Source organism: Lathyrus oleraceus, chromosome 6, assembly GCF_024323335.1.
Source record: "Lathyrus oleraceus cultivar Zhongwan6 chromosome 6, CAAS_Psat_ZW6_1.0, whole genome shotgun sequence".
NCBI lineage: Eukaryota > Viridiplantae > Streptophyta > Magnoliopsida > Fabales > Fabaceae > Lathyrus > Lathyrus oleraceus.
Genome location: NC_066584.1, coordinates 163,629,880 through 163,647,476, shown reverse-complemented (window position 1 = coordinate 163,647,476; position 17,597 = coordinate 163,629,880). Strand labels below are relative to the sequence as shown.

General features: G+C 33.4%; 1 protein-coding gene across 1 annotated transcript; it reads right to left on the bottom strand.

The window, feature by feature from the left end:
* Nucleotides 1-1,833: 1,833 nt before the first annotated feature.
* On the bottom strand, nucleotides 1,834-2,793 carry LOC127094554 (uncharacterized). The gene has a single exon (XM_051033375.1). It carries the CDS (start codon nucleotides 2,791-2,793, stop codon nucleotides 1,834-1,836), a length of 960 nt encoding a protein of 319 aa, XP_050889332.1.
* Nucleotides 2,794-17,597: the final 14,804 nt, after the last annotated feature.

Below are 17,597 nucleotides of genomic sequence, written 5' to 3'. Positions count from 1 at the left end.
CTTCTCTTTTCTTCGGGAAACCTCTAGAATACTTTTTCGGTGCGCTAGGGGCTGCCATAGCTCCTGGAATCTTTCCATCCCTCAACCCCTTCTCTATGCGATCTCCAATTGTGACTAGATGTGCGAATTCAGATGCTGCGTTGCTCACTAATCAATCAAAAAATGGGTCCTTCGAGGTGTCCATAAATATCCTGGTCATTTCCTTTTCAGACAATGATGGCTCTACCTGAGCAGCCAACTCTCTCCATCGTTGGGCGTATTCTTTAAATGACTCACTTTCTTTCATAGCCATCCCTTGCAACTGCATTCGGTCAGGTGCCATATCTAAGTTATATTTGTACCGACGGAGAAATGCGTTGGCCAAATCCTCCCAGCTTTGAATCCGCCCTTGCTCTAAGCTCATGTACCATCTTAGAGATGCTCCACTCAGACTGTCTTGGAAATAGTTACAAGTAGTTTGTCATTTTCGGTATGAGCAGCCATTTTCCTGAAGTACATTACGAGGTGACTTCTTGGACAAGTCTGTCCTTTGTATTTCTCGAAATCAGGAGTTTTAAATTTAGTCGAGATGACTAAATTCGATATCAAACGCATGTTCATGGCAGAAGCTCCGAAGATATTGTTTCCTTCTATGGCTTTGATCTTCTTTTCCAGGGCACGGAGCCTATCTGCAGCAGGATCTGGAAGTATCTTAGGCTTCGGTTGATCAGGCATATAGAATGCATCGTACTAGTCATCTCCAATTTCGGATCCATGATGAGTAGACGTATCAGAAGGTTCTGCACGATCTCCATCTCATTTGCCTCCTACCGGTATCTAAACCAGTCTCTTCTTGGTGGGGACGTAACCCTCGTCTTGGGGATTCATACATGGCGTGCTATCATTCCTTTTTTCCCTAGCTTCTTCCTCCTCAATCCTCTCTCTTTGAGCGATTGTGAGCATTGTCTCCAACAACTGATCCATCTTCTCTTGGATCGTATTGATGTCTGTCCTTATGGTAATCTGGTTAGCCTCAACTTGCTCTAACGTCATCTCGTAGTTGCTTCGTGTCTCGTATCGGTGTTGATTAGTCGGTGTGGCTGGATAAAGTGTAAAAAGGTTGGGTAAGTTTTTGAATTTTATGAAGCGTGATGCATAATGAAGATGCGAATGTCATGCATATTTATTTTCAGGGAATCATTCGAGTTTCATTAGTTGTTAGTAATTCAAAGAAACAAGAAATACTTAGAATAACAATAACGAAGTAATTTTTAAACGTCATTCATTCAAGTACATAACATAGAGGCCCAAAAGGTCATAGTTCAAAAATACATTTGTTAAAGGAACAAAATATAAGACACAAGAAAATTAAACTACTGGCTTTCTGGCTTGAAGCTCTTCTAGTTCCTCCTTGAATCTCTTCAGCAATCCTCTGCAGAGCAGAATGAAACTGATTGTGGCTGGAGGAGTGCTTTCTTCCTTCAATTCTTCGACTGCGTCTCTTAACTTCCATGGTAATTCTTTAGCCTCCCAATTACAGAACCCCACTAGCCCATCGAGCTTTGCACAGAACTTATCCCTATCTCCTTGTAAGAAGTTTATGGTCTTCTTAAAGGATTCATAATCTTCAATCACATAGTCTCGCTCCTTCAACCATATGGAATTGTCCTGGTGTAATGACTCTAGCTGGTTCTTCCAATAGTTGACAGACTCTTTTGCATCTCTTACTTATCGACACTTCTCCTCCCATATCATGGGTGAAACCCTAGAAGCTTTGGTGGCTATGTTCTTGAGTCGGTGTTCCTGCTCTACTTCAGCCTTTGCATGACGAAATGAATTAGTGAGTTCCTTTATCTAAGCCCCCAGTGTATCTCTTATCGTCTTGTTTTCCTTTGTGGCCAGATGCCACCAACGTTCATTGTCTTGACATTCTTTATGGGCTCGTCGTAGTTGACCTTTAAGAGTATCTAGACAATGGTCAGCTTGTTCTAATCCCACTTTGGTCTTTTTCCTCTTATGCTCTTCCTTGTTGAACTTTTCCACATGTGCTTGAAGTTGTTCCTCTTTTCTCTCAAGCTCCCACTTCATGTTGTTTTTCTCATTGATGGTTTGTTGGAGTTTTATCTGCAACTCTTCATTCTCTTTTTCTAACTTTGCCACGGTGGTCTTGAGTTCCTCCATTTCTTCAATAGGGACATGGGTGAGCTTAGGTTCAGGAAGAGGTACAGGTGCTCGAATGACGAATGACATTTTGATCATCTCCACCCTTTCCTTTACCCATTGAAAATATGGTTCTTTTGTAATCCCATTTGCTATCCCCAAATCATCTTTCCCTTTTCGATTGACATTCTTCCAAGCCTCTTTGATTCGTTGGAACAAGCTAGGATTTTCAACCCCCAAGTCAAGTAACAAGAAAGCTTCCAAAGACCTCGCCTCTGGAGGGTCTTCCATTGGGTAGCCAAGTTGTCTTAGTGATAGAACCGGGTTAGCATTCACACATCCTTGAGTTCCAATAAATGGTACATTAGGGAAATCCCCACAGTTGAATATGATGTCCATGTTGATGTATTCTTTGGAATACCAAGAAAGATCTTCGGATCGGAGTGATCCCAATCTCTGAGGCCAACTAACATCTGTCTGTTCAACCCAAGCACCTGTCTTCGGAAGATATTCTAGAAACCACAGATATAATAAAGGAGCACAACAAGAAATCAATCCCTTCTTCTTAGTGTACCTATGGCTTATGTAATAGTAAACATCAGCTAATAAAGTGGGTATTGGGTTCCCAGTAAGGAAAACACAAATGGCAGCCATGTCTACGAAACCATCCATATTCGGGAACAGGACGATGGCATAGATGGCCAATGCAATAGTAGAGTAACAAGCATCCCAACTTTATGCTTTTAATAGGATGTGAGCTCTTTCTAAGAGAAAACTTAGCGAAAATCCTTTGGTATTCCCTTTGGTCTCTAGGTTAGCCTCTGCTTCCTTTTCATCCATGTGAAGTGTGCTAGCAATGATCTCAAGGGGCAAGGATTCATCTATCCCTTAAAATAGTGGCTTATTCTTCATAGGAATCCTAACAAGACGCTCGAATTCTTCCAACGTTGGTGCTAGCTGGAAGTCTTGGAATGTGAAGCATCTTAAAGGTAGGTCATAAAACTGGGCCAAAGTGATTAAAGTTGTATAGTCTACTCGTTGGTTGAGGATGCTGAGCAGATTGCCATAATTCTTCCCAAAGTTTCTGTATACCGGGTGCATCTGAGAGACCAAGTCACGTAAGCTCTTTAAATCGGGATCCTTGAACTTGAAAAAGTAAATGTTTCTTTTGCTTGATTCCATGTTTCCTAAATTCCTGCAACTCATGATACTCAGATTCCTTGGAAATAAAATAATATGAATGTTATGCTATGAATGATATTATGCGTGCCACATGTAGGTTAATATACTGGTCGTGAGAGAGGGTATCATTGGTTACTAAGCAAAACCCTTTTGGGAGGATGCTAAGGGTAAGAGGTTCCCAAAGTCATCAATCACTATTTAGGAAAGTTATTGTCATGACGAAAACTCATATGCAAATAACATCCCCAAACCGAGTCTCATTTAGGTGAGGCCTTCATACAGTCCCAAAGAGGAAGACTCCTAGTGGGTCCATATTACACAACTCTCGAGTCCAAGGTTCTAATAAGGTTCTCAGAGTCATAGATCGAGGTTGGGAATACTACTATAAGGTAGTAATACGCCCAAGGGATCTCATCTGATTGAGGCTTTCGTATTAACCCAATAAGTCTTGAGACTCTTCAGGTAAATACTACATAACCACCAGATATAATGGGTTGAAAGGTCCCTAGAGTCATTGATCCCGCTTGAGAATAATATCATCGTGACGAAAACTCGTCGGGCAATAATATTTCAAGAGAATCTCCTCTAGGCGGGGTTTTCGTATCTTCCCAACAAGGAAGACTCCTTGTGGGTGCCCACTACGCAACCACCAACTTAATCTTATGGTTTTTCTCAAACTCGGGTGGAGAGCCTATCTGACAAAGTATCACCAACCAGAGAACCCCAAATAAGACATAGTCAATAAATCACAATATAATAATTATGATAGAATAACAATAGCAGAATAAAAATAACAGATAAACAAACAAGATTAACACACAATACATAAACTGAACTAAATTAGGCTTCACTCTCTTTTGCTTGGAGCTAGTCCCCAGCAGAGTCGCCATCTGTCGCATCTCGAAAAATATGATTCCTCGCGATGGTCGCGGAAAAATTTATGTTCGAACAGAGTCGCCACCGAACTTTATTTATCCCAATGAAGGAATAGGAAAATATCGATAAAACCTTTGAAAAAGGAATAATGGTCGTCCCAACCATATTCGGGTTCGGGAGTGGATTACGCGAGAGGAAGGTATTAGCACCCCTCACGTCCGTTGTACTCAGTGGGAACCTTTTAGTTCTATTTTGCATTTCGAGTGTTAATTTATGTTTTTTTGTTATCTCTGGGTTATAAAATATTGTAAATAGAAATGGATGAGAACCTTAGAAAGGAGAAAGGGGAGGTTTTTTATTAGTGTGCTCGCGAAGATACAACAATCTCCTGCCTACGTATCCTTATAGTGTAATAAGGAAATCAGAGCATTCGTAGTTCGGGGAACTACGGTTGGTTGGTGTTTTTTATGAACAACTGTGTAGATCGCGTTCTAAAGGCTAAACGCTGGCTTATCTACTCTCGGCGGAGGCTTAAGCGCTAGTTTGTTGTGCGCATTAGAAAGAACTAGACAGTGTTCTTTCTGAAAAGAGTTTTGATACACGAGAGTAACAAGTTAGATTGGATGTTTTGATTGGTTGAGATATTTTTGGTTGGATGACGATTACCCAGATAATTGAGTAAGACAACTCGTATCCTAATAGTCGGGAAAGGGAATAGAAGACTCTAGACCACTTCCTTTTTCATCCTTAATTATAAAAAGATTTAATAATAATTAAGGTATTTTGACTGGATGATGATTACTCGGATAATCGAGCAAGACGACTCATATCCTAATAATCGGGAAAGGGAATAAAAGACTCTAGACCGCTTTCTGTTTCATCTAAATATTTATGAAAATAAGGTTGTATATGGTTGACGTATTTTAGAATGAACGACAAGTACTTGAACGACTGAGTAAAACAACTCATATCCAAGCATTTGAGAAGAGGAGTTGAAAGCTCAAAACCATCTCCTTTTTCGTATAGTTTGTTAAGAAAATGATTTGATTAAGTTGTATGTTTGCGAAAAAATGACAATTGTTCGACTGACCGAGTAATAGAACTCGTATTCAAACATTTGGGGAGAGAAGTTGAAAACTCAAAGTCACTTCCCTTTTCATTTAGCTTGTTGTGAAAGTGTTTTTATTTAATCGGGGTTTGGAAGTTGGTATAGGAACGACAATTATTTGACTAACCAACTAAGAGAACTTGTATTCAAATAATCGAGGAGAAAAATTGAAGACTCAAAGTCATCTCCCTTTTCGTTTCTTATTTATAAAATGGTTTGATTTGATTGTCCTTAGGTGGGTTAGGAATGACGACTATCTGAGTAACCGAGTAAGAGAACTTGTACTCAAATAGTCGAGGATAAAAATTGAAGACTCAAAGTTATCTCCCTTTTTATTTCTTATTGTAAAAGAATTTAATTTGTTTGTGCTTAGGTAGATTAGAAATGACGATTGTTCGATTAATTAAGTACAAAAGTTAGTGTTTAAATAATCGAGGAGAGGAGTTGAAAACTCAAAACCATTTACTCTTTTATTCTTAAGTGAAATAGTATTTGATTGTGATTAGGTATTTTAATTATTTAATAAAGAATACTCGATGTCGGATCGAGGTTTCAAATTTGTATTTTGTGAATGAATTGGATTTACTTAGTGAATAATTCATCTAATCGATTAATAAAAACCGAATAGGTCTCATTGTAAGAAGGCCCAAGAGTAAGCCATGTGAGGTTGATGGCGATACTTTTACAAGTAATCGACTTACAAAGGTGTTTTGAAAATTGGCTCGACTTTGAATCGAGAAATATGCAATTTATTTTTTGAAATTGGTTTGAATGATTTTAAATCGGTAAAATCGACATAATCTTCTCGCAATTATAACATGTCATCTATATGCACTCAAGACTCGGTATAAATAAATAAATACAAAATAATCATGCACATACACTCCACGAAATAAACAATTATCTAAATTATAAGTGATATTAATAATAATATAATTAATTAATTAAATATTTAGTAGATTATTTAACTAAATAACAAGTAATCAAATAATAATAATATAGACAAATAGTTAAATAACTATCATTAGGTGTTAATAATAATAATAATATATATAATTTTGAAAGAATAGAAAATAAAATAGAAATAAATGAAATGAAAGTAAATAAAATATTTAAATGTTGTAAAATAATTAAACAACTATCATTAGGAATTAAACTATTTAATATATATTTTATAAGTGTTTATGAAAAATATAATAAGAAAAGAAAGAACAAATAAAAAAAATGAGGAAAATGGGCTACATCAAGAGGAAGGCCCAACTCTGGGCGCTACTGAACCAAACAGGGGGTTTGAATAAACAAAAAGTCCTTGGGCCCAACCTGAGTTGGCCCAAAACGGAATCACCAAGGTCCTGAATGGCTTGGTCAAATGTTGACCTCCTATGGAGGTGTCTAGACCGTTGGATTGGGAGACCTTGACCTGGTCAGCAAATCAGATGGAGGCGCGTGAGGGTGCACCACCATATGGTGGGAGGATCCACACAGGATCTCCTGGTTGACTAAGGAGTCAACCAACCATGTGGCGCTAGCATAAGGGGCCATGTGGCACCCATGCAGCCACTCTCATCTGTATATAAAAACAAAAAATTGAGAGAGAGAGAGCCATTTGCTCCTCTCGTTCTCTCTCTTCACTCTTGAGAACGAAGTTGCTCTGCAACTTCCTCTTCTCCTCCGTCACCACCCCTCACTGCCAAACCTACCGGAGAAGACGGTGGCGGCCGGGCAACCGCGGCGGCGCCGCCCTCTTCTCCGGCGACCTCCAACCCTAACCCTAAAAATCCAAACAATATCCCACCTTATTTTGACCGGTGATTTCAAATCAAACTTTGGTTCTTCCAAAAACCTCTTCAATCAACCGGATCGGCGGTAAGAAAATAAGAAAACCCTAAACCTAAATTTACGATTTACCCTTCAATAATCGTGATTATGAGAAATTAACATAGGGGGTTTGTCTGTTTTGTAGTGACGAATCACAAGCATATGGATTCAAGCAAGGAAAGGAAAGAAAAAGATTACTTGGCATGCATCGCCGGTGATGACGAGCTCATCCACCGTGCTTCAGATAAGTTTCTCTCCCTTTCTTTATACTCTTCGTCTCCCTCTATTCTTCCTTATTCTTTTTGGATTTTTGAATGTTATTTGTTGTTTGGTTTGAATGTTAGGGTTTGATGTTAAAAAATATTTTTGATAACTTCTCTTTTGATTTTCCAGAACGTGTTCTTTGTTTGGTTTGAGGTTAACAGAGAAAAATATTTTGATTATTTTCTCTTGGATTTTTTTAAAAACGTCCTTCTTACTGTTAATTTGTTGTTGTTATATACATGGTGAGTTTTGGTTTTGAGATAACTTGTTAAGTTATCCTGTTTCCAGATTTTGTGGGATGTTTACTCTGTGGATTTAGAGCTGTTTGGATTGGATATTGGAACGTGTTCTTGAGCGTTCACCTTGGTTCATCGTGCAAAAAATTAATCTGTTTATTTTATCAATTATTTTCCAGTTTTTTAAGTGTTTATTTGATAAGCTTTTTTTTTTTAATTCTTGAGTTGGTTTTGCAGGTTAAGTGAAGTGATGTTGATTTGAAAAGGGAGTTTCTGCGCCAGCTTTGGAGGCTAGAATTGGGGCGTTGTGAATTTCAAACCATTGGCTTTGGAAATGTCTTTGAAGTTTGCTGCTTCCAACTGTTGGATTTACAATGTTTTCTACTTTTTCTCAAATTCATTTGATGTAACAAAACTTTTGGATTGTGTTGTATAATTTCAATTTAAAATCCTTTTCTTGGATAATTATGTAAATATTTGGATCATTATGTGAACCTTTTTTTGATTATTTGGAATTTTAGATTATTTGGAATTTTAGATTATTTGGAATATCTTTTTTTGATTATGCATTGGTTTTTTTGGAATTATTTGTAACACTTGGATTAAAAAAATTAATTATGCAATTAATCTTTTTTTTAAACATTCTAAGTTTTATCTCAATATCTCATTTGTATTAGTTATTTAAAATGCTTAAACCTTAACTCAAATTAAAAATGGATTGGGCCATGATAGAATACCAATTATTATTAGCTTAAATGAGCAACATGAAATGTGCACCATAAGCAATAAAAAACAATCCCAAAATGAGCTTTAAAACCTTGTCCCTCACCATAGTCTTTTCCAACAATCCACCTTAGCTTAAAACAAATACATGTTTTAAAAATGCAATTTGAATCTATATATTTATTAAGGATCAAGACTTTAGCATAAATATTTGGGATGTGGAAATGGACTTAATAACAAGTGATTATAGAAAATAACCATGACTCTTAGTACTTATTAATAATCAAATGGATTTTGGATTAGTAATGTAAAAAGATTTGAACCACACTTTGCAATATTAATCATGGACATGTTTATGTGAATGAACCCTTTTTTAAAACCAAGAGTTCTCATGGATAAACCAAAATGGGCCTTGTTAACCAAAAAGTCCCAAAGTGCACATATTATCCCATGCTTCAGTTAATGGCCATAACAAACCAATGCAACATGTGTCTTCTTAAGGATCTTAACAGATGAAAATGTCATTGAAGACTTGATGTCACCAAGGACTGAGAAACCCTAAAATAGAGCTTATGCCCTATAACATCCGGTAGTAAATGCTGGTGAAAGATTTTTCCCTATCCGGACAAAATTGGGGTATGACAGACTTAACAAAGTCCCCACCAAATTTTATTTATTCCCGTAGAGGGAAATGGAAAATATCGATAAAACCCCTAAAAGAACGACGATGATATTGGTCGTTGCAACCAAATCAAGGTTCGGGAGTCGATTACGTAAGGGGAATGTATTAGCATCCCTCACGTCTATTGTACTCAATGGGAATCATTTGGTTAGTTGTGTGCATTAGTGTTAGCTTAGAAATGTTAGGCTCCTCGAGTTATTGAAAGGGAAAGAAAATGACAAAAAGGTTTATTTTTTTATTAGGGTGTCTGACGAGACTTTGAATCTCACTCCTACGTATCTACGGGTGCAATAGAGAACTCAAGATTTACGTAGTTTTGCATAGAAAATGTTTATTTGTTGGTCGATTTTAGCGAAAGCTATTATGCGTCAATCGACGAAAAACATTACTTACCCAAAACGGTGAGGAACGAGCATTTGCATCACATTGATTGGATTTACAAATCAACATTCACGAGAAAACGCCAGTTATCTCAACTCACACGATTGTGGATGAAGCATTGTCTCGAGACAAAATATATTTTGTTTGTGAAAAGGTTTTTAAAGATCGCACAAAGGCGAGAAAAAAAGTTTGATTGGTTGGATGTCTTTTTGGGTTGGAAGACGAATATTTATGACTTGCAAGTAATTACTACTTGGGTCTAATATTCGGAACTATGACTGAACCTTTCACTCAGGTAGCTTTTCTCTTCCAATTTTGTTATGAAAAGGGGTTTGAATATTTACAAGTGTTTTGAAAGTTTATTTGAGAAAATGCACTCGATGTCGATTGAGATTTGTTTTGTATTTATAAAAAAAAGGTTTGATATGATTGGATGGTTTGAAAAAGATTTGAATGTGGAATGTTTGAGAAATTGGGAGAGTGGAAGTAGATTGAAGGTTTGACTTGAGAAAAATGGCTCGACGTTGGATCAAAGCTTATTATTTTTTTGTTCATTTTTTGAAATGGTTGATTTTATTCTTTTTGTTGTTGTTTAAATAGCTGATTTGTCTAATTAATGGCAAAAAGATAAAAACAAATAAACATAAATTATAATCAAAAGGAGAAAAATACACTTGTCAATCAGGGATATGATAAAGCGAGTAAAATACGAACCCATCAAACAAGTAAATATAAACCAACAATGATCTCATTGTAAGAAGACTCAAGAGTAAGTCACGGGAACGAAATAAATTGAACTTGAAAGCGTCTAAAATTAACTCGAAACTAACCTAGAGTGGATTCATGTAAGAATCTCTCTATAAGAAACCGAGCAACCACAACTTATGCGTTCAAACGACTTTCGAAAGTTAAATTGGATTTTAGCTCCGAACTTGTAACACAATAAAATCGAGACAACAATTAACCAAAAAAAAATCTTATTAATAATTAAATGTAGTTAATCACTTAAAATATAATTAAAAATAAATAAAAATTTAATCAAAAAATTTAACTAATATTTTAGATAATTAACTTAACCATAAGAAATGTAACAAAAATAAATAAATAATAATAAAAGACAAAATAAAGCATATGAAAATATAATAAAATAAAATGGCAACTAGATGGGGTGTCCCCCTCTTCTATGATAATTAAAAATAAATTGACTTTACAAATTGAATGAACATTAAATGGAAATTGGACACATGGCATATTACTTTAAATAAAAAAAACAAAACAAAATATATGCATATAACAAGGAAAGGCATCCAGAAATCAATCTCTCTTACATTCGAAAGAAACAGTAACAAAATATAGAAAAAAAAGGCTTCATCTCTTTCACAAAATCTCTCAAAACACAACAAATTCTCTATAGGTTGACAAACACAAATAAAATTGTGTATGACTTTTGTGCAGGGTCGACCCTAGGGGTAGGCCACCAAGGCTAACACCCAGCGCCTCATCTTTAAAAAAGATATTTATATAGTTTTAATCAAATGACTTTTGAAAAAGAAATTAAATTATTTCTATTCTTAAATGTTGTATAATTAGTTAACTTAAAAACTAAAACTGTCTTAAGTTTTTAAAAACTTTGTGTAGGTTAATCATGATATGGTTTCACTGTGAAAAATAAATAATAATTTTTTTTATCGTTTAAAAATTATTAATACTTTTAGGTCATTTTTAACCAAGACTTAAGTATGATTTTTTTTGAATTATATCTAATAATCCATCTTGCACACTCTTAAATGACGATCATGTTAAAAATAATATTTCTAAATAATAAATTTTTAAATTCTTTTAGAATACTTGAAACTTAAGTTTATTTTAAGAATTTTGTTTTTTTAATTATGATTTTTTAAATGATTAGTAGAGTATTTAGATGTATTTATCTTATTATCAATTAAAAATAAAATATTAAATAAAATTGAATATAATAATTTAATAATTTTACATTTTAAAAAACCTAAAATTAAAATTCCCTAATCAAAAATAAAAATACTTTTATTATATTAAAATATGTTATTTAAATTTTTGTCTCAGGCCTTTGCTTTTGTGGAGTAAGGATAAGAATATGATGGAGTTATGGTAGAATTTGAAAATGTTGTGAAAGTTGTTATGGTGAGAAAAAAAACATGAGATTTATGACTTGTTTGAAACACTTTTCAATTTTAGTTCTTAAAATTTGTTTTTTAAATCTATTTAAAAAAATTATTTTTAAGAAGAAAATTAACAAAAAAATTGTTTGATAAACTAGTTTTTAAAAATTATTTTAAAAATATGAAAATGAAAAAACTTGTTTGATAGTCTAATTTTTTAATAGTATTTTAAAAAGAGAATAAAAATATATATTCTATCATCTACTTTTAAAATCTATTTTTTTTATAAAATATTACAAACTTAAAAAAATTAATTGATATTTGTCCGAATACAAATAATTTGGTAAAAGCAATTTTTAAATTTTACAAATCACATAACACTTGTTTGATGAATATTTTTCTTTATTTTTTTATTACTATTTTTAATAACATTTCTCTTAAATAAAATAGAAATTAATTATTTTCAATAACTTTGATAATTTTTAATAGTTTAAAATTTTTTAAAATATATAAATTTGTAATGATAAAAAGAAAAAAATGTATGAAGGAGAAACCACTGTGTTAAAAAAATGATAAAACCAAAAAAAAATTAAATTAAATTTAAATAAATTATAAGAACACTAAAAAAAGAAAAAAAAATTGTATTGATAAGATTTAGCTATATAATATTTCAAAGTCAAAGAGATAAATTCAATGTTTTAGAAATCGCATTAGACCTGTCGATTGAACCGATCGAATAAAAAATCAAAGGGGTCATTGGTATGGTTCGATTGGTGGATCAAATAACCTATTAATCAGTGAGAATCGACCAAACCAATCAAATCGTTAAAAATTGAAAAATCGACGGATTAACTACTTGCTTTTTTTTCACAAAACACGACGCCGTTTTGATAAAAAAAATTAAAAAGAATTAAAATATAAATGATTTTGCTTAAAACTTAATTGGAACACCTTTCACCCCTTAAATCTAATTTGTCTAGAGAATGCATTATAATGTTATTCGAGTTTATTTTATTTAGATTTGTATTATGTACTATTTTGTTGTGTGCGATGATTATGTTTAAAATTTGAGTTTAAAGAATGAATTTGTTAAATTATGATATTTTAAAATCTTGAAAATTTATGCGTGTCATAATTTTTTTAGAGACTGAATCATTTGGTTCGACCAATTTAATAACTATACGTTTTCTTCATGGAGATTAGTTTATTCAACCGAATTACCTAGAATAATCTGGTTTAATCATTCGGTTTGACCAATGACATAGTGGTTCGATAAATAAATTAGTGATTCGGTACTCTTATTGATTTGATGACCAATCTAATTTTCAAAATAGTGAATAAATTTATTTAAAAGTGAATTTTTATTATTTTAAATATTTAAAATAAAATTAAGAAATATAATAATAATAATAATAATAATAATAATAATAATAATATAATAATAAAAGTAAAAAATGGGGTTGCACATTTAATAGAAAAAAAAGCTATATAGTAAAAATAATTAAAAAACACAAAAAAAAACTAAAATAAATAAATATATTTGAAAATGTTACTTATGCATAAAAAATATATATAAATAAAAGAAATATCATACATTTCAAATAAGTTTTTCTATCTTATTTTAAAAATACCAAAAATTGAGAAGTAAAAAGCAAAATACAACTAAGGTGTTTTACTTTTTTTACTTTTAAAAACTGAAAAATAAAAAAGAGTTTTTAAAAATATTTTTACAAAATATTATATTCAAACAAATTTTTAAATTTTAAATTTTCAAAAATTTAAAAAAAAAGTTTTTAAGATGTATTTTAGACGCCCTTAATGAAGAAGTGTTTAGAGTTTTAATGGTATGAGTTATTTGTGTGGAAAGGTGATAGCTTGTGTTGTTTGAGTGAATAGATTTATGGTTATGGTGAGTTTTGAATATGAGTATTCATGGAAGGTTGATGAAGTGAACATGAGGAGGTGAAAATGTGATGTTTTATTGTGTAATATAAAAGAGTGGTGTTGGTTCACATACTAGTGTAGTTTTGCAGGTAAAAGAAGACAAGCCAAAAAAACCAAACAACTCACATGAAGACATCTCAAGTCATTTCTCTTCTTTTCTATATTTTTGAACTCACATTTAAATAAAGAAGAACCATTGGTGTATCACTGTTGTGGCTCACTTTTCTTTTCTTTTCTAACTTTGAGAGAGAAAGAGCACAAAGGATTACGTAATTTTGAAGTGAGTATAAAAATATGATTTACATGGTTTATGAGGATGTTGGAAAATTTGATGGGTGTTAAAGGAAAAAGTTTCTGTGAAGTTTGAAAAAATGGGATGAAGTAAAATGAAGGTGATGATGGGAGGTAGTAGAAAAAAGGTGTGTTATGGTTACATACGAATGATGCTTGAAATGGTTATTATGTAGAGTAGAGAAAGGTTTATAGAAATATTATAAATATAGTATGAACAGTAAAGTGAAAAAGAAAGAAAAAAAGGATTCATAATGGGGTTGCCGCTGCTTTGTGGTCTGTGTTTGAAATTGTAAAAAGCAAAGTCAAATAGTGGGCGACGTGTTCAAGCTTTGTGTGTGGTTATCACGGAGTCTCCCTCAATATATACAAGGGATATAGGGTTTTAGTAATTTTCTAGAAATTCAAAAATACCCTTAACGTTTATTTATTTAGAGACAATAATAATTAGAATCAAATTAAATTAAATTAAATTAAATTAAATTATTTTAAATAATCAAAGTTAAACCGAAATGAAAACATAAAAAATTCTATTTAATTGTTACAAATATTTTGACAAAGAAATAAAAATAAAAGGATTCACAATAAATAAAAATCAGATGCAAAAATGCTTTAAAAAATAAAATGGATGCACCAAAATAATCAGCGTGAAATAAACTTCATGCTGATCAAACTACAACCGAAAAATGAGTCGAAAAATTATACGAGCATGCCACGTTAAACTACACGAACCATAGATTAATAAAATTGACGTCTGCAAGCTCGATTTTAAAAATTTTCGTCCGCTAATTTTAGGTACATTTGAGAATCAGCCCAACCGGTCTTAGTTATGAATCCAAAAATTTATTCTGGTTGAAATTTTAAGTATTTGGCATGATGAATGCATGTTATGCTATGTAGGAGATGCAAATGTCATGATGAATGTATTGATTTATTGAATGGGGGGGACGAAATTAGGGTATGAAACCAATCAACAAGTTCAATATAGTTTGTTTGAATATAAACCACACTTAAGATAAATGATTTCCAATGAGAAGTAAAAGTAAACTTGGCAAATGAATTTTGATGAACACTTGGTGTGCAGTAATTTTATCGAGCACTTGGTGTGCAATACACCAAGATTGATTCTCTTTATGTTGAAGTTACAACAAATCAAATGCAATGGTTTTACACAAACTGTTTTAAACATTTCAACACAACCAGAATTTTCAACAATTCAAATTACACAATAAGTGTGATCAAAACCTAAAAACAAATTCGAGAGAGAGAGAGAGAGAGAGAGAGAGAGAGAGAGAGAGAGCACTAATATGTGTTTAGGAAGTTCCTTAATTATCCTCATTATGGGTACGTCTATCCTCAATTTGAAATCGAATTGAGATATTGTAATTAACCTTTGAAATATTAGTTTACAAGAGAAGTGCAGAATCACAAACTCCAACCCCTATGTTTGATGTTGATCCTAACTCCTTTTCTATCCTTGATCCTAGCAAGATCAAGTTGCACGAGAGCCCCAAACCCATGTTCTTCAAATCCTTCGCTCGGCTGAATCCAAATTGCAAAATCTCGCCCAACCCTTTCAATTGATCCTCCGGTTACCGCTACTCCTTTGCAAGAACCCTCGTTCTTTAAAGTCTTCGCTCGACTGAATCCAAGTTGACAAGACTTGTGCAAAAACCTCTAAATCAACCCTTGATCTTGGAGTAAATGTAACACCCCTTTTTCTACCACAAAATACTTAACATATAATCAGAGTAAATAAGCACGCATATAAACAAAAGGGCGTCACATCGACGTTTTCAAAAACTAAAAGCTTTCAAAAACCAAACACCATTCATCATCAATATACCATACACCTGGTCATTTAAAATAGAACATTTCAATTATCATGAATATTCAAGAATATGCGTTCGCAGTGGAAAATAATGAATACTCATGCATTTCATAAAATGATCCATGTCCCATACCATGATCATCTCTCAATAATCTCCTCAAGATAAAATAAAATCATATCCAGAATATTTGGCACTATGGCATCTCAAACGGCAATTTCAAATAAACATGTTCACAAGTAATAACATAATACGTATCCAAATCAGATATGAATCCAATACTACTAATCTACCCCGTGTTACATGACCAGAGCATTGACTCACTACTTAGTCTCTAAAACAAAGCACCGAAGCTCTCCAGCTAATCTCGAGTGAGCTACCGTCCACCTACTTCAGCAATACTACTCTTGAGTATCTGCACGTTGCCATGTAAAGCAACATTCCAACAGAAGGGTGAGAATTCAAATCATTATGAAGAAGTATAATAAAGCACAATGATTAAATCAACAATTAAAGGAATTCACCACACTTCGTATAACCATGTAAATAATATTAACCAACATTTATTCCGCATGTTTCAAACATCCATCAAAACGCAGGGAGTGTAATATTACAATCCAATACTACATTCCCAATTATACTCATAACTACAGTTATCACATAATCACATATTTTGCCAAGTTATATATCCAAACATCACCAAATTCAATTACCATATCTTATACACACATCACAATCACATCAACGCATACATTCAATTTTCACATAACTCTAATGTGACTCAATGCAAGACATGTGACTCTATGCATGTGGTACCGCAATGTGAACCCAACGTTTCACCGCTTTCCGATTCAATATCTAGAATCCAAGCCACGCTTCCGATTTGGACAAGATCAAAGCCACTACGCATATTTCCAATTAAGGATCAACGTCTATGTGAACCCACAGTTTCACCGCTTTCCGATTCAATATCTAGAATCCAAGCCACTACGTCTATTTCCAATTAAGGATCAACGTCTGCTACGCCTATTTCCAATTAAGGATCAACGTCTATGTGAACCCACAGTTTCACCGCTTCCACCATGAGGTCGACCATGCCATGAATGAATGTACAAATACCAACACATATACAATTAAGATCATCTCTACCATCTTAACATTTCATATATCACCATAATTCAACTCTATGAATTATCCACCAATGGTACATATACACATTCATAACAATATATCATTCACAAATATAGGCTAATTATCAAATACGCACACTTAGATTTCATTCCAAATTGAATACAACTTTTAAAATCTCAAATTTTCATTTTTCACAGCAAGTAACCGGTTAACGCTCGGAGGGTAACCGGTTAACATAAAACAGAATCAATTTCCTGTGCAGATTTTCAAGCAAGTAACCGGTTAACGCTCGGTGGGTAACCGGTTAACATAAAACAGAATCAATTTCCTGCGCAGATTTTTAAGCAAGTAACCGGTTAACGCTCGGTGGGTAACCGGTTAACATAAAACAGAATGCAGAATTTTCTGCGTTTTTCATCGTTGGAGGACTTTCGGACCTCCGATTTCGATTCTGTAAAAAGCCAAACGTTCAGAAAATTATAACTCATACAATACCCTAAGTATATAACGTTAATTTTCAGTTTTAACACAATTAAATCACCACAATCAAGAATATGCATCAAAACCTAACAATTCCAAACAACCATACAAAATTAGGGATTTTTAAACCTAAACATACTTCTACCCATTGACCCAATCATACTAACCCATAATAATAAGGATTCTCCCCCTTACCTCTTCAATTTTCTAGAAACCCTAGCTTCTCTCTTGTTCTTCCCTTCTTCTCCTTACTTTTCCTCTTCTCTTTCTCTATTGTCGTCAAATGATCAAAATAATCCTACTCCTCACTCTCCTCACCTCTTATATACTAGTACTAGTAAAGGACCCGTGCGTTCGCACGGGTCGCGCAAGTGC

Bases quoted from the DNA above. Each gene is read 5' to 3' on its own strand.
- LOC127094554 (XM_051033375.1), bottom strand. From the start codon at position 2,793: ATGGCTGCCATTTGTGTTTTCCTTACTGGGAACCCAATACCCACTTTA.